Source organism: Chroicocephalus ridibundus, chromosome 2 (genome assembly GCF_963924245.1).
Source record: "Chroicocephalus ridibundus chromosome 2, bChrRid1.1, whole genome shotgun sequence".
NCBI lineage: Eukaryota > Metazoa > Chordata > Aves > Charadriiformes > Laridae > Chroicocephalus > Chroicocephalus ridibundus.
The window spans coordinates 60,832,568-60,856,107 of NC_086285.1; the positions used below are offsets into that span (position 1 = coordinate 60,832,568).

At 39.5% G+C, this 23,540-nt stretch overlaps 2 protein-coding genes across 7 annotated transcripts in view; one reads left to right on the forward strand and one right to left on the reverse strand.

The window, feature by feature from the left end:
* Window positions 1-19,020, forward strand: part of CUL1 (cullin 1) — a 55,595-nt gene extending 36,575 nt beyond the window's left edge. The window contains exons 9-22 of the mRNA XM_063325645.1: window positions 3,592-3,722; window positions 6,779-6,886; window positions 6,986-7,092; window positions 8,268-8,316; window positions 8,851-8,982; window positions 9,536-9,653; window positions 10,617-10,693; window positions 11,454-11,585; window positions 12,971-13,063; window positions 14,336-14,383; window positions 14,474-14,556; window positions 16,079-16,184; window positions 16,952-17,065; window positions 18,479-19,020. Coding sequence (XP_063181715.1) covers window positions 3,592-3,722; window positions 6,779-6,886; window positions 6,986-7,092; window positions 8,268-8,316; window positions 8,851-8,982; window positions 9,536-9,653; window positions 10,617-10,693; window positions 11,454-11,585; window positions 12,971-13,063; window positions 14,336-14,383; window positions 14,474-14,556; window positions 16,079-16,184; window positions 16,952-17,065; window positions 18,479-18,559 — 1,379 coding nt within the window. The 3' untranslated portion in view covers window positions 18,560-19,020. The remainder of the gene's footprint in view (window positions 1-3,591; window positions 3,723-6,778; window positions 6,887-6,985; window positions 7,093-8,267; window positions 8,317-8,850; window positions 8,983-9,535; window positions 9,654-10,616; window positions 10,694-11,453; window positions 11,586-12,970; window positions 13,064-14,335; window positions 14,384-14,473; window positions 14,557-16,078; window positions 16,185-16,951; window positions 17,066-18,478) is intronic.
* Window positions 19,021-21,576: 2,556 nt separating this feature from the next.
* The window catches only part of EZH2 (enhancer of zeste 2 polycomb repressive complex 2 subunit), a 50,810-nt gene continuing 48,846 nt past the window's right edge, over window positions 21,577-23,540 (reverse strand). For all 6 annotated transcript variants that reach the window (XM_063325646.1, XM_063325647.1, XM_063325648.1 and 3 more), the window contains 3 exons: window positions 22,848-22,928; window positions 22,648-22,732; window positions 21,577-21,922 (listed from right to left, as the gene is read on the reverse strand). In XM_063325646.1, coding sequence (XP_063181716.1) covers window positions 21,862-21,922; window positions 22,648-22,732; window positions 22,848-22,928 — 227 coding nt within the window. In that variant the 3' untranslated portion in view covers window positions 21,577-21,861. The remainder of the gene's footprint in view (window positions 21,923-22,647; window positions 22,733-22,847; window positions 22,929-23,540) is intronic.

The window sequence follows — 23,540 nt, forward strand, 5'->3', positions numbered from 1 at the left end:
GACGGCTAAATGTGATTTTTTCAGGAATTAGATTAAAAGAGAAGATAGACACTAAATTGATTGACAAGCAGCTTTTCATTAAATTGGGATGGCTGAGGATATCGTCTCACGAAGCTTATTCTGATCTCAAATATTAAGGCGAAACAGCACTAACCTTGATTTCTCTTAACATGGCTGGAAGAGCCTCAAGAGCACTTGAGCCATCCTTCCAGCAGGACCTGAAGCTTGCATGAGAGAGATGTGAGATGAAGAACAGACCAGTAATCTTAAAAGCTGTTTCAGTGTAATCCATGGATCTTTTGGAGTTATCAGTGAGACTTTTAAAATCCAGGTTGCTTGGAAGCATGTATAGGAAATGTTAAAAGAGGACCAGAAGCAAATAAGGAGCTTCTAAAATACAGTACATAAAATATATAAAACTGCATTTAGGAAAGGGTGAAAATTACTAAATGATAATTTTAGCTGTGAAAATGAGTCTTAAGTGCCACTAATAGGTCGAGTTTATACCTTCATAGAGAACACAGAATAGAGACTTCTTCAGTGGTTCCTCTAAAATAAGTAAAGATTATCAGAGTTTAGGTGTCTTTAAGGAATTGTCAGTTGTATTGGTTTTTATGAGTTTCGTCAGGAGTTAATGCTTAGCACAAAATAACAGTCAAAACTAGGGCCAAATAATTCCTGTCCATCATGCAAATAAGGGTGAATGGAATTTCTGATTTTTCTAGTTGGGGAATTAATTAAATCTATATAGGAAGTCAAGGTAAGGCTCAATAGCTGAAATACTGCTTTTAAGAAAGTGACAGAATGTAAGAGATACTATGATTAAGTTGATACTGCTCATTTGAGAGATGTGAATTGCAACTATGACTCTGTCTCTTTATATATCAACCTTAAAAGAGCAACCATGAATAATTGCTATAATCGTCATGTTGATAAGCAAGAGATGCTTTGAAATAGAAAAGGGCAATTCAGCATGATTAGTAGGTCAGAAGTTACCTGTTTCAAATGTAAATAAAAGATTTTTATCCTGTATTAGTATGTAAGAGTGAGATGTTCTTTATGTTTGTAAATAAATGTATTTACTCTGTAATTGGAAGAGATTTTGATACAGGTGGGTGTTAACTAGTAAAATGACTTTATAAATGTCTTCTGACAGAAGAAATAGTAATAGCACGAACAAGAAAATTTGTCTAGACTCAGGACTTCAGGCTTTTCTTTTTTCCCCCCTTTATGGAGCTCATGGGTTATGTGAGCCTTCAATAGAGTCACTTACCATAGTGATGCAATTCCGTAAGTTTGTCGGGGTAAAAAAAAAAAAAAATAATTACCTTGTGTCTTGGGCATCATCTTGTTCTATGTCTTTGGTTTTACTTTTATTTGGCATATTTCTAAGATTAATTAGGCATTTTAAAATGCTTGATTTATTTTTTTCTTCTTTTTATTGGGCTTCACTTGTGCAAATTACAGTAGTTCCCTGGCCTTTTTTAAGTTTTGTGAATTCTCAAGATTAGAAACATCTATTTTGAACGATTCTTTGAGAATTCGTTCTTTAATCACTGTACTCTCGAATTTGTAACATACTAAAATAGGCTATCGTATACTATCCTAAAACTATAATGAAATCTTGCTGTCAATTAAAATCTTTATTGCTTTACTTTTGAAAGGACACTGGTTTTGAGGTCCTCCCATGAGAAGTCTGTTAAGCATATTGTATTACAGGCCACTCCTGTTGGTGTTCTGTAACTTTTTAATCGCGTTGTGCAACTAGTTAGAAAGGTTGTGGGCACATTTGTCATATCTTACCTATTCACATTAGTATGACACCTATAGGAAGTAGTTAATGTTTATTGGGAGCAGGCTGTAATGGTTTAGGTGGAGTTACCATGTAAATCTTCCTTGAGGCTTTGCAGCGTCTCTTCCATATTTCACCAAATACAGACATCCTGACAGACCGACGTGTGAATCCTTATTTGTGGGTAGGTCTAGCAGTGGCTAATTATCAAAATAAGCTGCCTGATATAACGATATAATATGATATTATGATATAATATGCATGGCATTATTTGCCTACCTTTTTACCTACCTAATTTTAGAAAAAGAAGAGCGTTCTTACACTGTTATAGAAGTTTAACATCAGATTGTGAATGTGGTTTTCAGCGAGGCAAAAAAATATTTGCTTTTCAAATCCAAAAGTTTAAGCTTGCCAAAGTTCTAAGGAAGGGAAAGCATTATACAGAAATGGGTCTGAATAAAGGTGTCATTGCCTCGGTATCAAAGGCATCAAGTTCTGTGTGTTGTATTTCAGAGTTAAGTAGTGGTACGGCTTCTTGATTGCTTTGCTTTAATTAATCTGGTAATCCTCATGTGGTAATATATTGCTCGTAAGCATTTCAGAGAAGTCCTTACACTTTAGAAGTGCTAGATGCAGCTGACAACCTTAAGATGGATTCAACAAGGTGAAATATCCTCATTAGTTTACAGTAACTAATTCGGTTGTTTACTGTTTCACTTGAGTGCAGGTTCAGAGAGGGCACGATTACCGGAGGCAACTAGTGTGTTTGTGTACCTGGTTTATGGGCATATTAAAGTTTGCTTTTTTCTTTTTTTTTTTTTTTTAAAGAGAGTTCAGCACTCAAAATACAAAACACCTCCCCTGTTGAAAATGAATAATAAACCCAGAACTCTCTTTAATATTAGACTTTTCAAAATTACTAATTGATTTTTGGAGAGTTTTGGCTGAAAACTGGTGAGACTTTAATATGAGGCTTTAACATACGTGAAATGATGTCTAATTTATTTTTACCTTTGTTAGTTTTGTTCCATGGGTTTCAGAACCTTTTCTTTCCTGAGATACAATTATTTCTACTGGTCATCAGTTACTTAAATGTCTTTTTAAGAGATGGCTTTTGACAGTGCTTTATTGGAGGAAATTTGGTTTATAATGTTTCAGTTTATCTGCTAAGGTCATATCGATACATAACATTTTGCCTTAAGTTTCCAACCCTTACTACTGATGTTGCCCCAAGTAGAAATGTTATTTATACAAAAGGCCACAGGGGGTGTTAGATCCCTGAGAACTTTCCTGTTCAGAATAAGATTTAAAGGACAGTGATCAGGTGGAGATTGTTGCACTCTTAGCACGGCCAGCAGTAACTAGTGACAGTCCTAATTCAGGGTAACACTTCAAAACTTCATCTACATAAGGGTTTTAACCCCGTTTTAAAAAAAATCATTGCACCTTTTTAAATTTATGAAAACTAGAAATCAGAAGTAAATGTATTTCTGTAACTTAAGTTGTTTGGTTTTTTCTTTTCTTCTTGAGATTTATGTGAAGGTAAAACAAATCTTAATATTTAACAGGTTTTTTTCTCTTAACTCATCTTAGCTTTCCAGGTTAGTGCAGAGATTTGCTATACCATATAATTTTTTTGCTGTAGTTTTTTTCTGGCTTTTTATAGGAGCAATTGCGCATATGTTTTGGTGATGGTGGATGTTTAACCTCCCATTGGCAACTTGTAAACGGGAAACTGCAGTCATAGCTAATACAAATGGGAGATGTTGGCTTTCCTATTTTATTTTTTTTTTTTCCAGACTTGGGACGCATGTATAACCTTGTATCTCGAATCCAGGATGGCCTTGGAGAGCTGAAAAAACTTTTGGAAACCCACATTCATAATCAGGGTCTAGCTGCAATTGAGAAATGTGGAGAAGCTGCTCTAAATGCAAGTATCCCATCAAAATAAGTTTGCTGCCAGTTTTACATTAGAGGAGGGCGAATACTTCCTGATATAATTTCCAGTTTGTTTATGTTTTCCCTCTCACTGATTTAATTTGTGAGGAGTAGGCAATTCTCAAATGTTGATAATATGCTTAAAAAAAACCCAGTCACATCACTGTGTTACTAACTCTTTGAGCTTTTGGTTGGGTGTTTTTTTTGTGTTGTCGTTTTTCTTTTGTTTTGTTTTGGTTTTTTTTTCCTTCTGAGTTTTTGCTCTCTGTCAGGGTGTCATCGTGCTTAAAAAGCTGTCTGTGCAAATGCAACATCCTGCAAGTACAAATACACCTGAAAGTCCACTGTTTCAAGAAGCACTATCTCCAGTGGACTGTGGTTTATTTCATCATCTTGCAGACTTCTGACTTGGATGGGACCGTGTGGAGGAAGTTTCTGTTGGTTTTAGTTTTTTGGTGAATGGTTTTATTCTGTTTGGAAAAGCATGAGAAACGTAAGAGGAAGGGATAACTGAAGTGGCTGGAGAGGGCACAATATAAGGAGCAGCTCGGGTCTTCTGCAACACTGTGGTCGTTTCGCCGTATAATTGGCTTTCTTAATTTTATCCCATAATTGTAATTTCAGACTTAATTTTTACTGATTAGGGTTGGGTCTTGGCAACGTGAAGTTGTTTAAACCCTTTGCCAACCTTTTTGTCTGTAGACAATATGACATTTTCTAGCAGTGTCCTGGTTTGAGGCAGTAGTAACTTTACTTTTCAGTTAAGTCTCTTCTAACTACTGTCAATCTGTCCAATTAATCTGTTGCAGTTTAGACGGGGCTGGCCACTAAAAGAACAACAAGCAAAAAAAAAAGAAAAGTAATTAAGTAAAACATTGCACAAAGCAAAGTTAGGATAGAATATAGATTCTGGTAAATGCTATTTAAAATGGGGTTTAACTTTTATTTTTGACAGAGTTCATTTTAACCAGTTGGCCTCATACTCTTGAAATAGCTTCATGCTAGTAATCATTAAAGCAGTAATCTGTAATGACTGCATGGAGAATGGTAAGAACTCTCGGTTTTAGCACAGATTAAAATGTTTTACATGTGTTTAGTGTCTGTTATTCTCTTCTGTAGTTTTAGGAGCGTAGCTTTTTGGCAGTGTTGATCTCTTATGAATCATGACGTAAGTTCAGGAATCTTCAGCTTCATTTGTAGAAATCACCTCAAATTTTGAAGTCACGCGTGCTCTGTGGTTGACACGCTCCCCTAGTGGTCATAACTCTTGAGTTTCTCTTTACTTGGGCCTTGAAGAATTTCCCGGAAAAACGAAAACTTTTTCTTCAGGAGTTAGCTCATCTTTAAGAGGAGAGGCCTGTAATTTGTATGTATTGGTTCTTTTGACTCCAGCCATTTACAAAACTCTTCTGATCGTAACACTACTTCTTGTTTCTTGACCTTTCTTTTTTGTTCCTTTTCTTTCTCCACATGTTTGTTCTTTATTTTCATAACAGCGTCTCTAGCTGTCTCTCTTGGGAACCATCTTGCCTCTTCTTCCAATATCCTTCACTCCACTGTATCGCTATTCATCATTGCCTTGTTAGCCCTCTATCGCACTTAGGTAGGATTGATTCTGCCTAACTTAATTTATCTGTACTGTGTCTAAACAGGTAGTCAGCTGGGAGAATGCTTCTCAGTTTCTCTGTAGTCAGTGGAGACAAATAGTCATACCTGCTTGACTCATCTGACCTATTTTAGGTTTTACTGCAGAATGAGTTGTGCTCTAGACTCCATTAACTATATTAACGAGACTGCTCTTCAGTCAGAAGATTACTGCTTTTAGTGCTTTTCGTTAATTTTTTTTTTTTGGAGTCTTGTAATTACTAGGTGCCTTTCTGAATGTCCTTCGAGTCCACTTGAATTTCTTGTCTGGGAAGTTCTCAGTAATCTCAGTTCTTTCTCAAGCATGGCATTAGATTGGTGGTCCGTGTAGTCTATGTCTGTCTTCAGTGGCAACAGGAAAAAATTTTTTCAAGATCCTGATAGAACCCTGCCCATCTTTTGCCATTTGTTGCCAGCATCCAGAACTTTTACAATAGGAACATTACAGGAGTACCTCCATGCCCAATCCTTTTAGCTTTTGTTTAGGAATCTGTTGTCTGTGAGTTTGTCTAATTCATTCTTGAACATGCTGATGTTACTTGCTTCCAACAACCTCCTGCGGCAGCAAGTTCCAGAAGTCCACTACCTCGCATGTAAAAGATGTTCTTTACTTTATCTGTCTTAAACTTGTTTCCTATCCCTTTCATCAAGTGCGCAATAGTTACGAAATGTGACTTTTAGGGATTGTTCATCTTTTTGGTCATCCTCCTGATTTTGTAAACCTTGGTTATGTGCCTTTTCAAACTTCTGATCTCCAAACTGAAGACTTCTAGCCTTTTTAGTCTGTTGTATAGTAGCTGCTCTGCCTGCCTGGTGTTTTAGTTGCTCTTCACTGTTCATGCTCTGACTCCATTCCGTCTTTATTGAGATGCAGAGATCGGTAATTGCATAAAAGACTCGGTCTGTGAGCGTCATAAACTTGTTTATCAGCATTTGGTGGCCACTGGATGTTGAGCAAATAATTTTTATTGTAGGTACTAAGTTGTACCTATTGGGGATACACTTCTTACTACAAAGATTTATTCCGAGGGTTTCTTGTGTAGCAACTGCCATTTTATGATTGTCCGGCTCTCTCAGGTCTGATTCGAATTAAGCTTATGTCTTTGGAAACGTCCTTCTTGGAAGTGTTTGCAATGGTTGAGTAAGTGGTTTTGTCATCTTTTGTATTATATAACGTAGTACATTCTGCACTCTGGTTGCTGTAAATGAAAGCTTGTGCTAATTTAAGTCAGTCCTGGACATAGGACATAAACTAGTCTGGATGCTATTTTGCCTTTAAAATATTTCTAATACTTTGTATGCTTTCCCCCAAAAAATTTGCTTAGGCCAGTGAGAAGCTCCATTTTGGAGGAAGCAGACAGCAGAAAGTCAACAGGTTGCAAAAAACCAATCTCTTTATTGCAGGATCCAAAAATGTATGTACAGACAGTGTTGGATGTCCATAAGAAATATAATGCTTTAGTCATGTCTGCATTCAACAACGATGCTGGCTTTGTGGCTGCACTAGACAAAGTAAGTATACGTAGTGGCATGCAGTGAACATTTTTTTTTTTTTTTTTTTCTATTCGGTGTTTTGTCTCCCAAAATTTCACTGTCTTTTGTGATTTATAGGCTTGTGGTCGATTTATAAATAATAATGCAGTGACAAAAATGGCTCAATCCTCCAGTAAATCCCCAGAGCTACTGGCACGATACTGTGACTCTTTACTAAAGAAAAGGTACGTCTTCAAAGACAAATTAATATTTCAGGTTGGCTTTTGTTTTAAAAGGTTTTAGCGCATGGAGTTTTATACTGTGTCTTCAGCAACAGAACTTAATGTTTCAAGAACAATTAATCATACCAAATTCTGAAAACAAAAATTTCAGTAGGACCATTCCTAAAGATTATATGGAGTTTACTTTTCTTTTTTTAAAGAAGAGGGGGGAAATAATAAATGATCTATGACCTTTCTTTCCTTGTAGAAAACTGAGTTCTGTTTTTTTAATAGAACAGAAGGGGGTTTTTAGTTTGGTTCCCGCCCTCCCCCCCGCAAGTTTAGTTTTGTTACATGTTGTAAAGAAGAGACGCACATTCGCTTTTTCCATTAAAAGTCTTGCTTTCCTCCTGTTGGTTTCTCTATATCTTCTTCCGTCTGGGCAGAGATAGAGGAGGACCAAAGCTGCTTTCTAACCTCTCGTGGTTCATAATTTTAATTAAGGTATTTGGCTTCAAATGATTCAGCAACTCATGCGTTGAGTTGGTATCAGTTCAGTTCATACTGGATTGGTGTCAGTTTTGTCACTGGCAACTTTTTGTAGCTGTTTTGACAGAGGGAAAACCCACCACCAATGAACCCAAAACCAGAAGAACTTGCCCACCTTTCCCTTCCCCATCCCCTCCTCCCTTCAGCAAAGGATTTCTTTTCCCCTTTATAAATACTAGCTTTCTGCAGGGTAGATGTGGGGTATGCCTGATGGACAACCATGATACGGAGGAAAACAATGTGGTGCCACCTGAGCTCTCAGCCAGTCAAGACCCAGCTCTCTGAGCCGTTTTCTTTTCACGGTACTATCTAAGATAAGAAATGAAGATAGCATTGAGCAGCAGAAAGAAGGCAGGAAGAAAGAGATCTGTGTTTAAGCCCGTAAATCCAGAGAAGTGTCATGCTATCAGGAAGTCCTGAGCAATTCATGGTCCAGGACTTCAACCTATTGTTTAAAATCTTCAGAATTGCTTACATGTGGAATAGCGAAGAGAAGTGTTCATTTCATCACAAGGTTTCCTCTCTAAAAAGTCTTTGATCCCCAGACTACTCAATCTGTGTTCCTTATCTATGATATTTCTATATACACCTATACGTTGTTTTATTCAGCGGTTTTGGGACTCATTAAAAATATACTTCTTTAATTGCAGCTCAAAGAATCCAGAAGAAGCAGAATTGGAAGATACACTCAATCAAGTGGTAAGATGTCTATAAATGCAGTTCTCTTCTGTGTAAGCTTTATAACAAGTTAGTAATACTCGATTGTCAGATGAGAGAAAACCTTTTCCTTAGTATGTTTGATTTCATTACTTAATATTTCAGTAATAATCTTCATCTCTTTGTGGCTTGTTGTGTTTTTTTTATTTAAAAAAAAGAAGCCGTTTACAGCAGATTTAAAGAGGCTAAATGGAATTTATGCTTTACTTCATTTTTATAGACACGTATAATATATATAATTTCTGCGATATATTTTTATATAATTACACACACGCACTACGTATTTATATTTATTCATATATAAGGCTGGACGTGTGAAATATACAGTTAATGTGTTTAAAATAGTATCCACATTTGAAACAAACACATGCCAACACACTCCCCCCCGCCCCCAAACAAGACACCCTGCCTTTAAAAATTTAAGTGCAAAGGAAGTAGCTACTGCTTTTTCAAGTAGCTTTTTTCAAGGCAAATGCTTAAATATTTGTTTCTTACAAATTATCTTGGCTTTTCCAGATGGTTGTCTTCAAGTACATTGAGGATAAAGACGTGTTTCAAAAATTCTATGCTAAAATGCTGGCAAAAAGACTCGTACATCAGAACAGCGCTAGTGACGATGCTGAGGCAAGCATGATCTCTAAGCTAAAAGTGAGTATTCCATGACTGTCCCGTGATCTACCCTATTGTAGGTCTTCAGGCTGCCTTGGAAAGTATGTCCTTTCGTGTCGTTATTTTACATACAGTAGAAAAATAACCTAGGTTGTCTTCTTTTTTTTTTTTTTTTTTTTTTTTTTTTAAAGCCTCCTAGGAGCATGTAGCGCGTGTCTGTCAGATGGAGCTGAGATGGAGTTAAGCTTAATTATTCTTATCCAAATGAATGACATGGATATAATTATCCAAGGGAATGACTGCTGAGAATTTGCTTAATTTCATTAACCCTCGTTCATTCAGGGTCAAGCAAAATATGATCTAATACTTTGTCAGTAGTCTGTTTCATTGTGTGTTTTGTTTCATTTTTAAACAAAATTTTCTTTAGTTTTTGATGGCAGTTAAAGAGCACGTCTAGCTGGCATCGGTACTTTGAGTAAGGGAAATACTGAATGTCGTGCATCTTTTAAGAAAATAGGCTCCAATACTTTGTTCTCATTCTGCAATGATCAAAAATGTGTCTTGCTGACGTATCTCTGCTTTTAAAATGCAGCAAGCTTGTGGTTTTGAGTATACCTCCAAGCTGCAGCGGATGTTCCAAGATATTGGTGTAAGCAAGGACTTGAATGAGCAATTTAAAAAGCACCTGACCAATTCAGAACCATTAGATTGTAAGTAATGCATTTACCTAAGTTACTCTTGAGTAGTTTAGCTTACTCTTATTTCTACAGAGCTAACTGCACGAGGGAAATATTTGATTTAGACACCGTACTCTCACAACTTAGAGGTAGTATTATTTTGACCGAGATAGTTAGGATTTTTAAATTAGTCTTTTAGGTCTGTACTTTGTCTTCTAATAGTACTTTATATCTTCTGTTATGGGTAGCCTCCTCCTGATTTTTGCAGCTCATGCTTAGGTATGTAATTAAAACAAGTTGGCTCCTGTCTCTTTCTTTCTTTAAATTGGACAGATGTTGTTCTTTTAAACATTTTCAATTTTGTGCACAACATGGCTTAAGTTCGTACTTGTGTAAAAGTATTAAAGAAAAAAGGATGTTGTGTTTTCGGTTGTTAGACAGCCCTGTCACATTCTATTTTTTTTTTTTATAAAGAAATTTTTTAATTGAAGAATGTTGAAACAAATTCTTTAAAGAATTGATAGTTATTTCTTGGATTACAATTTCGAGTTGTGTATTGTCAGGCTTAAATTTTACTTAGTTTTTGTATTATTCTTACTGACTTGCCCAAAACGCTTTACAAGTATGAATGTGAAATGTTTATTCTTGCAGTTGTGTACTGTGGAGTGATGAGTTTGTTACACGTAAAAATGAACATTTACAACTTTTACATTTGCATGTTAAAAGAGAAATCCGTTGTGGGGATAGAAACAGGGTAATAACTTCTACAAATGAGAGAAAATTGAGCAGCTGCCATAGCAAATCTAAAGCTCTCCAACTGCAGCAACATCTTGTATGAATTCCTTTGTTTTATGGTCTGAATGCTAAAAAAATACATTGCTTAATGATTTTCTACCACGTTAGTTTGGCCGAGGCAGAATCACTTCTCGTTTGTGTTAAGAGGGGGTTTGGGAGCAAGGGGGATAACGCGGCTCAGCCTCTTCACCTCTCTTCCAGTGGATTTCAGCATCCAGGTGCTGAGTTCTGGATCGTGGCCGTTCCAGCAGTCCTGCACGTTTGCTCTGCCGTCTGAGGTGAGGCGCTTGTGCTTCCTTCGCCCGAACGTGGAATGATCATGTGCTTTTACGAGGCTGGTGTCTCCTCCTGTTGTGTTGTGTGCCAGAGAGGACGGGAAGTGTCTCTGTGGCGTTTGCCTATTTGTCTGGAGGATATTTGAAACAAGATGACTGATTAAGGTAGTAGGAGGGAACCGTGTGAAATATGTAACTGTTTTCTGCTATGGGAAGACGCTGGTTAGTGAATCTTTCTTCAAAACATTCAACAGTAACTAAAGTAAATCTTTGTTTATAGTGTAGTTTTCTGTGTATACTTTTATTTGAGAAACTTTTTCTTGCCATTGCTTTGGCTCTGTCCGGTACAATCTTTAGCCACTACAATCGTTAGTTTTCTGTTGAGTGCTTAGCCAGAATTGACAAGGCATGAATCCTTAGCATGAGAAATAAGTTTAACTGCTGGTACCTGGAGGATCAAGGTGGTTAAAAGAAATGGCCTTTCTAGCCTTGCTTAACGTATTCTACAAGGAAGAATGGAACTTAGATACTTGTTTAGGTTTGTATTGTTGATGACACGTCCAAGGAGAAACTCATAACAAAGGGAAATTTTCATCCCGTCTGAAGTATTTGAATACTTTGGATTTCTGTTTGTCTCATTTGGCCAACGTGGCACTTGAGAGTGATCAGATTTGATTCTCCTGTGCTGGTTCCAGAGCATGTTCCAGTAGTGGTAAATGAAGGTAAATAATATTCTTTATTTATTGTTGTTGTCTTTATACAGTTAGAACGGAGCTATCAGAGATTTACTGCATTTTATGCCAGTCGTCATAGTGGAAGAAAATTAACATGGTTGTATCAGCTGTCCAAAGGGGAACTGGTTACCAACTGTTTCAAAAACAGATACACATTACAGGTAAGGGTAACATCCTGCCGGTAGAAACACCTGGTGATGATTTGCATTCAGAAGACTGGATGCAGCTGAGCGTTTAGAAGTCACGCGTCCGTGCTCTGCTCCGCTGCTCTTACGTTATCTGTATGAGCTGCTCAGCCTCTTTACTCCTTGTTTGGAGAAAATTGCTTTTCCTTATGTTAAAGGACTGTCGTGCAGATAAATGTGTTTAAAACGGTGAAGTGTGTAGATGTTGAAGTAGTTAGTAGAATTCATGTGAATACCTGTGCCTGCGCACAAACTAATTTTAATAGGTAATACAGTGAATTGAACTTTATTTTATTTGTATGTCAAAATATTCATTAGCAGTATGTCGAGATGTATCATAATTAAGTATTTTAAGTCATTCAGTTCCCTAATTGGGGGGGGGGGGGGGGGCATGCGTTCATATGTACAGATACATGTGTCGCCGCCATTTGCGATGCTCACGTGCGTTCGTTAGCTTTATTCCCGTGAATAACGCTACTGCCTTTAAATAAAGCAAAGCACAGGTGCAAGACTTGATGGCTGCAGATCTGTGCATTACTCAAGTGAACATAAATGTTAGCCATCCCCCCCCCCCCCCCCCGATGGCTGTTGGTGTTATGATAAATGTTGGATTTTATTTACTGTAATGACACTGAAGATCTATGCTTAAAAGAAAATTGACTTAGAAAAGGGGATACATTACTTATGGTTTAAACAGGTGTTGAACCACCTTATGTGAGACAACTGTGACCTCTCTGCGTAAGATCTCATGCTGCTTATACGGCTTATGTCTGCTTTCTCTCAAAAAGTAGACAGAGGAGAGGAGCTCACAACAGTGAGAAGAAACAAGATAATCTCAGACTTTGAACTTGTCATCAACGTGTGTTAACCCTGTGGTGATAGATGTGAATAAGCCGCTGATAGCTGCCGTGTTTATCAACTTGGTTTCATTATTCTGCTGGAGTTGGGAGGGTTGTGAGGATGAAGTCAGTAGGCTGTGTAGGTTTTAATGAAGATTAAATGGGTAAGAGTCAGGGAGTGACGGAGGAAAATAATTTAGAATTATATTAGCAAGTAGAAAGATAAGGCTTTGACACCAGAGTAGAAGATATGATGAAGTGTCTGCAGCTAGTTAAATGATCATAATCTTGGGGTTTGTGTTTAGATAATCCTTGAAGGTAGAGTTCTGGTCATATAAGTAACATCAGATTTTTCTGTATTTTGTAATGAATCACACTAGTTGGCCGTTCTCTGTTGTCCAAATATTCCAGTATATGTGTTTAACTGGTGAATTTCAGGCTGTTCAAAATCGGAAAGTATGTTTGTTCGTTCTCATTTTCTGATTCCCCCCCTCCATTCTCTTTTTTTTTTGGATCTGTTAGGCATCCACATTCCAGATGGCGATTTTACTGCAGTACAACACAGAAGATGCCTATACCGTGCAGCAGCTGACAGACAGCACTCAAATAAAAATGGTAGTGACTTTGCACATTTTACCACACTCTTGTGAACCAGTCTTTTGGTCTTCAGGGCTTTTCCAGCTGTCGGAAGAAATTGGGATTAGACATGCTTGAAGGCAGAGTCGGTTTCTGTCCTGAAGGAGACAGATGTGCTCTGTTCTTGGTCAGCTTGTTTGCCTGCTTCGCTTTCTTGTAATCATAACTGCCCAGTCATCTGATGAATCTTAGCGTGCATGTACTCCTGTTCATGACTAGTGAATTGCCTAGCTTCCTGCTGAGCCGCGGTAGTAAGTTTTCAGTGTTTCACTGCGTACACTTTAATATTAAAAGACAACATTCTAGGAAAAACACCATTTTCCCTAAATGATTGATCTGCGCATCCATTCTTCTTTACATCTCCAGGCTTATATACATGAACGTAGTGAAATCTGCAGTCTCATTGGCTCACTCCCTCTCATGGAAAAGGTTCTCACCTTTTCTTTCCAAGTAGATTTTATGGCCCACAGTTCATTTGGCGTCTGTCCTTTACTAGAAAGTTTGAATCAAGTCTGCTGTGACTTCTGGAAAATTAGGCAGTTCCTAGTCAGTGAGATCTGTACTTACAGAAATGCCTATCTAGAAAGTTACTGCTGATGATGGTTTACGGCAAACCCAGAAGTCTTATGGGGTTGCCATTTATTATAGATGCATGCATGCATTTATTTATTTATTTACGTAAAATTAATACTTGGCACAAATGACGGTTGGACCAGACTAAAACTCTTTCTAGAGCTAAAACTGAACCGCACGAAACCCGGATTTCCACTGTGGTAAAATTGCGGCTTTGTGGGCCTGCCCAGAACGTTGACAGTAGTGTAGCCATCTGGGTGACCAACTAGCGACGGTAACCAGAACAGATCCCTGGTGTAAGCAAGAAAAAAAAAAAGGTTTAAGCTTGCAATGGTATCTGTATTTGCATGGTATGGGAAAAATGATTTCTTACACTTAAAAATCTGCTTGCAAATTAGCTCCTAAAACAGCAACTGGAAAGATCAGTGGCTTGGAATTAGTCTTTCGAAAGAACTTGATAGCATTTGACTGACCGCAAGGGGAATATGTCTTAGCACCCAAGAAGGGCCTCGTTACATTTTATTTCTGTAAACTCCATTTTCACCGTGCTTTTTTTTCCCCACTTATTTTGCAATGTTCTGCAAAATATGTCAAAATATGTGTATTCTCGTTGAAGTATTTCAAGTTAGAGAAAGGTGCTGTCTGTCTGCGCTGATAATATTTTCTGTAATTTTGTAGGATATCTTGGCACAAGTTCTACAGATACTGTTGAAATCAAAATTGCTTGTAAGTACTCTTACTTTTTTATGGCCCGCGTCACATTCCGCAAAATGTATTAACGAATATTTATTTGTTTGTTTATTTTATTTATTGCAGGTTTTGGAAGATGAAAACGCGAATGTTGATGAGGTGGAGTTAAAACCGGACACCTTAATAAAACTGTATCTTGGTTATAAAAAGTAAGGAAAAACTTCAGCAGCGCACATCATTGGTGCATAACGGGTAGCATCCTCCTTCTCTGCTTTCGAAATTTTGGTTAAAACCTAAAACTCCAGGGTTCGAGTACCAATTCAACTATAGATCCCAATGTGTACCATCTTTAAAGGGGAGGGTTGGCTGCTGCCACAGGAGAGGGTGGGGTGGGTAAGATTTCAGCTATCTGACTTCGACTTTGTCATAAAGTCTGTCAAGGCCCGGACGTACTTGCATTTGTCCGTTTTGTTCCTTGATTCTTGTCTAATTCTTATATAACTTCTGGTAAGAAATGGTGCTGGGTTTCACTGAGGTTGCAGTGCATGGCCTGCGCGCGCTCAGCAAAATACATTATATTTTATACGGTTACAGTAGTGTATGGTGGCCAGCGAAGGTCAAAGTCTTAAATGTTTATCCGCTAGAGATAACGTGAGAAGATCGGCAGGCTCATTCTAGACGTTCGGAATGTACAGTGATTTGAAAACTTAATAAACATGATTTTCAGTAGGTTTTATTACCTACTTTAACCAGTGTTGCTTTCAACGTTTGCGTATTTTAAGCTGTTCACAGGAGCGTGGTGACTATCACGCTTACCAGAGCATAGATGTAAATTCAGTGAGGAGTTCAGTATTGCCTTGAAGATAAACTGTTTCTTTCACTTGAGACCTTAAAACCTTTCCTTGTACCTCACTCTTTATCTGCTTTCTTCCCTTCTTGACCAATAATTCAAGGTTTGAGAATTTGCGGTCAGTTACGTTAATGCGGTGATGGAAACAGCTCAGCGTTGCTGCACTGCGTGGCTCGGTGGCTCCCGATTTATGACGCACAAGACTATTCTAAATGAATACCAAATTTATTATCTCTCCACCGCAGCATTCCCCCGTGCAGCCAACACAGGGCCGAGCGCTGCCTGGTGCCGAGGCTCCTTCCCCACTGCGGCGCCGCACCTTGTCTTGAGAGCGGTCGCGTGTGGTGCTGGTGGTGGCGGTGGGCTCGCCCTAGCACAGCCGAGGGCACTGGAGAGCGTGTGAAAGAAAGGCAGAATTCCGTTTTACGGAACAAATCCAAATGGATTTCATCACATTGTGGTCAGAAGCAAGTCTGTAAATCAGAGAAGTGGTTCCGTTTCCCTGACTTACTTTGTCCCATTCATTGACTGGGAGCTTCTTGCTAAACGTTAGAAATGCGTCAAATAGGGTGTAGTTGTGCAGCGCTAATTTGTACACATCACTAGGTTGGATTCAGAAAGTCACGAAATACACAAACAAACCACCAAAAAGGTATTTTGGTTTGGGGTTTTATTTAATTATTTTTTTTTTAAACTTGAATAAGATTGTCTGAAATTTTCAGAAGTGCCACCAAAGTCCCTTTTGTTGTAAAGTAATCGTGGTGGTGTGGCTGTTATTTTGGAGTTGGGTTTTGTTCGGGGTTTAGGGAGGGGGTTTTGTTTGTTTGATTGTTTTTTTTAAACAGGCTAATTGTTTTGTTAACGTCTGCTTTTCTTTACAGCAAAAAATTAAGGGTAAACATCAATGTGCCAATGAAGACTGAACAGAAGCAGGAGCAAGAAACTACACACAAAAACATAGAGGAAGATAGGAAACTACTGATTCAGGTGACTTGTATTGCAGAGCGCTGCCGCGCTATGAGCTTAGAATTACATTTTGGTAATCCTTTAGTGAAGCTTACTGTGGGGACTATCTTTAATTTTCATTAAAAGACAACACGCCATTGCAGTGTACTGCGTCGGAGCTAAAAATATATTTACAACACTCCTAAAGGCGATTGGAGTCTGCAACAGAAAACAGAGAAAGGCCTGATAGGACGCTGTTCTTCACGTTTGTTCTGGCATCGTGTTGATGAGTGTTTGGGTTCCGTGGAGGCACACGCTCACCAGACCTCAGTCCTGGGTGAAAACTAGTGAAACCCTAAGCAGTATCAACTTAACAGTGGTTTTCTGTCAGGTCGCTTGGAGAAGCCACTTGAGGAGCAAAGGGGCAGGGGAGGGAACTACAACTGTTCTACTAAGAGCGTGTCACAGTAAAATATACAAAGGCGGCTTTCTGTTACAGAAGAGAAGTAGTTTCGTGTTGCTCTTGGTACGGGTTGGCACTGTCGTGATGACTGAGCATAAGCAGAGTAGTTCTTAAAATTCGGGTGTCAAACCCACTTCTGATGGCTGTATGCTATGTAGAATCCGAGTTCTTAAAGTCCGGGTGAGTCGTGGACGTGTGTAGGCACGCTTCTCCCCATCTGGTACTCAGGTTCGCTGTCATGGTGCTCCTGCGCTAGCAGACATGATCTGCCGGGGAATTAAAATGGCTTTATCCAGAAGGATAAGTTGTTTGCTCCTAAGCACACCTTTCCCACTTTGCTGCGCAGGCTGCTATTGTGAGAATCATGAAAATGAGGAAGGTTCTAAAACACCAGCAACTGCTTGGAGAAGTGCTAACACAGCTGTCCTCAAGGTTCAAGCCGCGAGTTCCAGTAATTAAGGTATGTGAGAGCCGCACCTCTGAACCTGGATTGCAGGTGAGGAGGATATAGGTAGACAAAATACATGCTTCTGAAATAGAAAGGGAAGCTAAGGAGATGGGATGGGTAAGGACAGATTTTTGGAGTTGTAAATACATAGGAAATATTTTAACCAGAAATACTGGATTTCTCCTGGTAATACGCATGTTTTACGTTGTTGGCAGTGGGTAAAATAGTAGCTCGATTGCGTCTTTTGATGTGAGGGCCACCTTACGGCAGCCTCCACTCCACGCTGCCCTCCTGTTCCTGCTCTCCTAGTTGTGGGAGTACCACTGCTTGTGGGCCGCTCAATAGAACAGTTGCCTGATCTCTTCTGGAGTAAAAATGTTGGGGAGGGGGACGTTGTATTTAATTATGGTTTCCTCATGGGTTTGTTCAGTGGTCCCACCAATGGTTTCTGCACCCCACAACTGAGGGGATAGGTGGGGCAAAAAACAGGCAGTGGAGAGCAGTTGCATAAACTGGCACCAGTGCCGGAGGAGATGCACCCAGTCACCCCCTGAAGCAGTTACCACAACCGCTATTTTTAGTAACATTGCAGTAAGAGCTCTGTGTTTTGCTTTAACTCTTTATTTGCTGTCCTACTATCAAGTTGCTCAGCATACTGATGATCGGTTAGTTGATCTCCCAGTCACTACCGTGGAATGGCATCAAGCAAGCAAATTCAGTTCAGTGGATTAGCGAAGTCCTCTGCTTGGATGTGGTCAGAGGTGGGAGTGCGAACTGCCACGGCTTGTGCCCTCTGCCTACTCCTGTCCTCTACTTGGCATGGAACTCAGTGGCCAAAATCATTGAAAGAGTAGAGAGACTTGCTTTGCTTAAAAGCACAAGAAGGACATGGGCCTGTTGGAACGGGTCCAGAGGAGCCACAAAGATGATCAGAGGGCTGGAGCACCTCTCCTATGAGGACAGGCTGAGAGAGTTGGGGTTGTTCAGCCTGGAGAAAAGAAGGCTCCAGGGAGACCTTATAGCGGCCTTCCAGTACCTATAGGGGGCCTACAGGAAAGATTGGGGAGGGACTCTATCTGGTAGTGTAGTGATAGGACGAGGGGTAATGTTTTTAAACTGAAAGAGGGAAGATTTAGATTAGATATTAGGAAGAAATTCTTTACTCACTGTGAGGGTGATGAGATGCTGGACCAGGTTGCCCAGAGAAGCTGTGCATGCCCCATCCCTGGAAGTGTTCAAGGCCAGGCTGGATGGGGCTTTGAGCAGCCTGATGTAGTTGGAGGTGTCCCTGCCCATGGCAGGGGGGTTGGAACTAGATGATCTTTGAGGTCCCTTCCAACCTGAACCATTCTATGAAAGTTTGTAGCAACCACAGAGCGGGCTTTTCTGCTGGTGTCCCACCACTTCTGTTTGTTTCTCCCACAGAAATGCATTGACATTCTGATTGAGAAGGAGTACTTGGAACGCGTAGATGGTGAGAAGGACACCTACAGTTACTTGGCTTAACGTTTTTATTAGCAATTACTTGACTGTGTGACACTCGGCAAATAGGTATGTGATGGAAAGAATGAAAGCAACGGAACTTCATAGCAGCCCCCCTGCTGCCATTTGGACCTCCCTTTTTAATAACTGAGACCAGGACTCCCATCAGCCAGTCTCAGATTTACATCAGAACTGCTCAGGATTGATACATTTCAAGTATGTAAATATGGACACCAATGCCATTTAACCTAATTTAAGAACAGAAAGGAATCAAACCCTTCTCCTTTAAGGGTTGCATGCTACTGCTTTTAAATCAATACATTGGCTATATGATAAACAGCTGCCATCACAGGCAGCACTTATAAATGTTGGCAGCACTTTGAGAGCGAGTCTGAATGGACCCATGTGTAATCTGCTATGAAAAACCATTTGTATAGTGTGTTTCATTTTTTAATGTGTGATAAATAAAAAAAAAATTTAAAAGATTTCTGTACAAGTTGCATTTGGTTTTATTGTTTTAAGTTTCATGACTTATCTTTCTAAATGTAAATAAAAAGGTATAATGGTTATGAAAGCTATAGAAATTCGTTTTGCTTTTCTGCCTTTTCCCTGTTTTCTTGTGACTTAAGCACGTTTTGTGCTCTGAAGAAATTAAGTGCCATCATCAAGCGTGCATGTTACTTTTTTAAGAGGAAATGTCTGTGCTTTGAAAAGAAAAGAAAGTTGTGATGATTTCACAAGAATATGCAGAATAGAAAATACTTAGAATACATGTGGTAATACTTGGTCATCTGAAATTGGAGCTGCTTTTAATATTGTTCGGTACGCTATAAAATGCATCACACTTGCCTAAATGCTGCCCTGAATAAATAAGGTTTAGGATGCCCGTTTTTTTTGACTAGAACAGAAAGTTGAGTGTGTTCCTAAAGGTTAATTCCCATTGAATGCAACCTGCGATGGGAATTAAAATATTTTTTGAGTGTTACTACACCTGCGTTGATCGTCCAGGCTTCATTCCATTCTTCTCCCAATGTTTTGTGTTCGTTATGTACACGTGAAACGAGTATTATCTTTCCACATGTTACAAGAGAAATGCTGCCATCCCCACAGGTCTCAGTTTGGGTAATTTATATTTTCTGTTCTCGGTGGTGAAAAGAACCTAACTTCTGCAGCCAAACCCTTTTTTTTTCCCCTTAGAATTTGTGATTTGTTTTTCAGCGTTTGTTCTGGCGCGAAGAAAAGGGAGCCAGGTTTTGTGTTCATACTGGGTTTTTTTTCGCTGAGGGAAACTTAATTTTTCATGGTTACAATTGAGCTCTGACCCGCAAAAATGGCTGGTTAAAAAAAAAATAATAATAAATTTTGGAGCAGTATTGGATGTGATCCAAACTGGTTTGGAAAATGGGGGGAAAGTCTCATCCCCACTTGAAATACTACTTGCTATTCCTATTCTGAAAGAACTTTAATTGCACTAAAGAGGGCTGGCATGGGTAATAGAAGCATCTTGCTGTTCAATTTTCAAATTGCTTTTTGAAATTTAGAGGAAAGGAGCTTGTGATGCTTCCTGCGCTGCCTTTTTTTGGTTTTAGATGCTGTTTTGTGCTTTGTTTTTGTAACTCCTCCTTGCAGAAAGTTCAGTGCTGGTAGATTTTTGTAGCAGGCCGTAAGGGTGGTATGGTGACAAAAGCAAGGCTGAATGATATTGATGTGCAGAAGGCCAGGAATAACCTGCTCTGAGCTGCCTCTCAAAGCCCAGCCTTAGCCCATCGCTGGTTAAAGCGGCGTTGCTTTGTGCACTTTGTACGCTGGCTCCTGCAGAGCTCTATTTTTAAAAGCCATCTGCTGTCAGTCCAGCTTCAGACGAGAGCCATGCTTTACCCAAGCATGGGATAAAATAAGTTTTGACTTTTGGACTTGATTTTTTTCTCATGAGTAAGAGGAGGGGTGTGAATTCTTAGTTCTTACTCAGTCCACCACAGAGCAAGAGGACTGCCGTACTTGAGAGCGGAAGCAGGCTGCCGCTGCTCAGCACCACCCTGCTGGGAGCCTCCTCCCTGCAGAAGGTACATGGTCAGGATTGACGGGATTTCTTGAAAGGGGTTTTGCCATAGCGTGTCCCTGTGCCTGCCCTCCCAGCCCAGCTGTTTTGACTAGAGTGTCATGTTCTATTGAGCAGCAGGCTGCAGAGTTCACGCTCAGCTGGCAAATCAGAAATAAACCCTGTACAAGGCCCAAGAAGGAAACTAAGCTGCAATCTAAACAAGTTGGGGTAAAAACATGTATATAAAAAAAAATTGTAGTAAAAAGACAGTAACTGGCATAGTGTTTGCTTACAGCTAAATAAGAGATGCAGAAGAGAAATGGAGGTGTAATTACTGTTGCATTCATTATTCAGTTTGTCGCTTCAGAGAAGCTGCAGTTGGAGGTTCCGGTTTATTGGAATACTACTGCTGCTTCCCTTATCAAATGATGCAAACGTGGCCTCCTGCTATTTCCACACTGAGTGAAAAGAGTGAAGAGAGTCATGGCCCCTGCTTCAGCTAATAGGCAGGTGGAAGCAAACCTTGTACCACCAATGTCTTGAAAGCAGGCTTTGTCACAGAAATCACAGCTATGCTGTACAGTTTTGGGGTTTTTTTGGGGCAGGGGAGGAGGGTGGGGATCCTTTTCTCCTTCCATTAAATGCATCCAAAGCTGATAGACAGACCCTGTGTTAGGACTGAGGAGGTTGGACAAAAGTAGAGGAAAACTTATAAATAATTGTGCCGAGGTTAGCTGTAGGAGCAAGTGGAGGAGTTTCTAAACAGCAGCCTCACTTTAGAGAGCATGAGTGTAGGTTCATGGCAAGGGCGCATGACCAGGACCATTTCACTTAGGTGAGATGTCTCCTGCACCCTTTACCTCTTCACATTAATCTCGCATGACCTGAAGTAACAGAGAAGTAGACAACTACAGTTGCCCCTGCTCGGAAGTTGAAAGTCAGCATTCACATTGCTTCCTCAACTGGCTGGCACAAACTTCCCACTCAGTTCCAGTAAAAATGAAGAAGTTCAAGTATCCTTTATTCAAGGTTGAAAAATGTACCACACCATATTATTGCAAAAGTTCATAGGTACAAAACACTTTGCAGCTGGTGAGAAGGCAATAAAAAGTTGTTTTTTTTTTAAATTTGTTACTATAAATTATTGTTACAGTACTTTGCAAATACAGAATTTTCAAATACAGAATTTCAAATTGCATCATTTTTATTCTTCTAAAATTGCCCACAGTACTAGAAATTCCTGAAGATAAGGCAGCTGTTTGTTTAAAAGAAGAGGTAGCTGGTGTCAAGGGATTTCCATTTCTCTTTCAATGCCCACATACTTAAGGGCATCAGCTTGGCTATATCTGAAATTAAAAAAATAAAACCAAAATAAAAACCAGTAACATGGAACATTTGGGCTGCATTCTTCTGACAATGAACAGCACCACAGCCTGAAATACTCTCAGCTTTCCCATCGTTTTCTCACCAGCTGGGGTCTTTATTCCCTGCGTGAGTTTGTAGGTGCAGAACAATGCTGACCACTCAAGAACCTGCTTTTAGAGGACTTACTTAGACCAAGAGGAAACAAAATGCTAAAATTCCACACTTTTTCACCTTGAATCTCACAACGCTAAAGTTCATTTTTAAGCAGCGGAAAGCAACTGCATTTCTTAAGGTTGTCACTGGACAGCTTAGTTTTCTTCAAGTGAGGTAATTTTAGAGGGACGTACAAACACACTCTTAGCAAGCTGTTCTCTGTAGTAACACAAGAATACTTCTTGCCCATTTCTGGCACCCGTGCTGGTACCTAGGGAAGCCTACCACCTGATAAAGTTTAATGTGCAGGTCCGTCCCCATTTGTCACTACACTTTTCTCTATACAAGCTGCTGTTCCAAGTTTGCAAAGCTCTTAGCCAGCTGCTTTCCTCAAGTCAGTCTTACCGTAGTATGTGCAAGGGGACTGCTTCGCAGGTGCTGATGCCCGAGGTTGTAAGGAGGCAGGCACAGTAATTAAATTATGAGCTGGGCAGAAATACTGAAAGCAAATCCAGTCTACGATAGGAAGAAGTTACAGAATCCATCTACCAACCTGTAGTCAAAGAACAGTTCTTCACCAGTCTGAATGGCTCTTTTAGCGAATATTCCTATTCTGTGATCGCCATTAACCATCATAACTGTTGAAAAGAAATTTAAACTTGCGTGAACACAAGTACTGATAAAATGTATATTCTAAATAAGTATCTCACAACGTTTCATACATTGCTAAAAGCAAGTAAAGTCAAAACTTACCTTTTGCATAGCAGTTGGGATTTACTGAATGGTTTGCAAATCTAATTTTGTTGCCCTTGCGTGTTGCATCAACCACAAAATCTAGGGGGGGGAAAAACAAAACCCACAAATGATGGATAGGTCACCTACAAACAAATTTTTGTGTTTAATATGTAGTGTGCTTGGGTTTTAGCAGCTGGAAGAGATAACTGCTCAGCGTCCCACATTGAAGAGGTGGCACCTCATCCAACGATAGTTTTGTTGTTCTTGCAAGGCTCAAAATACTGCCCCACACTGTGTGTTCCATTTATCTCCTTCCACAGTAGCACCACCGCAGTTTCTCTATCTTTATTCCACAAGGACAGGGTCCATAAATATGCTAAGGCAACATCAACATAAACCAGCTTTTTTTCCTCCCTTCAAATATTTTCTAGCATGTCACGCTTGACACAGTGTGTATTTTTCTCTTCAAGTGGCAGTAGCCACATGCCATGTATCTGTATGTGGCTTTTTTCCCCCGACACAAAATTACCATCATAACTTAGTGCTAATTTAAGTAACAGTAAAATTATTTCAGACAATACCTAGCAAGCCTTTTAAGTTCTTAAGGCTACTTTACTTAATGCTTGCCTGTAATTTTACTCCGTGAAATTCTACTTCAACTCATCTTGTAGAGTTGGCTTGTGTAATAGGCTCCATCGCTACTATCTATCT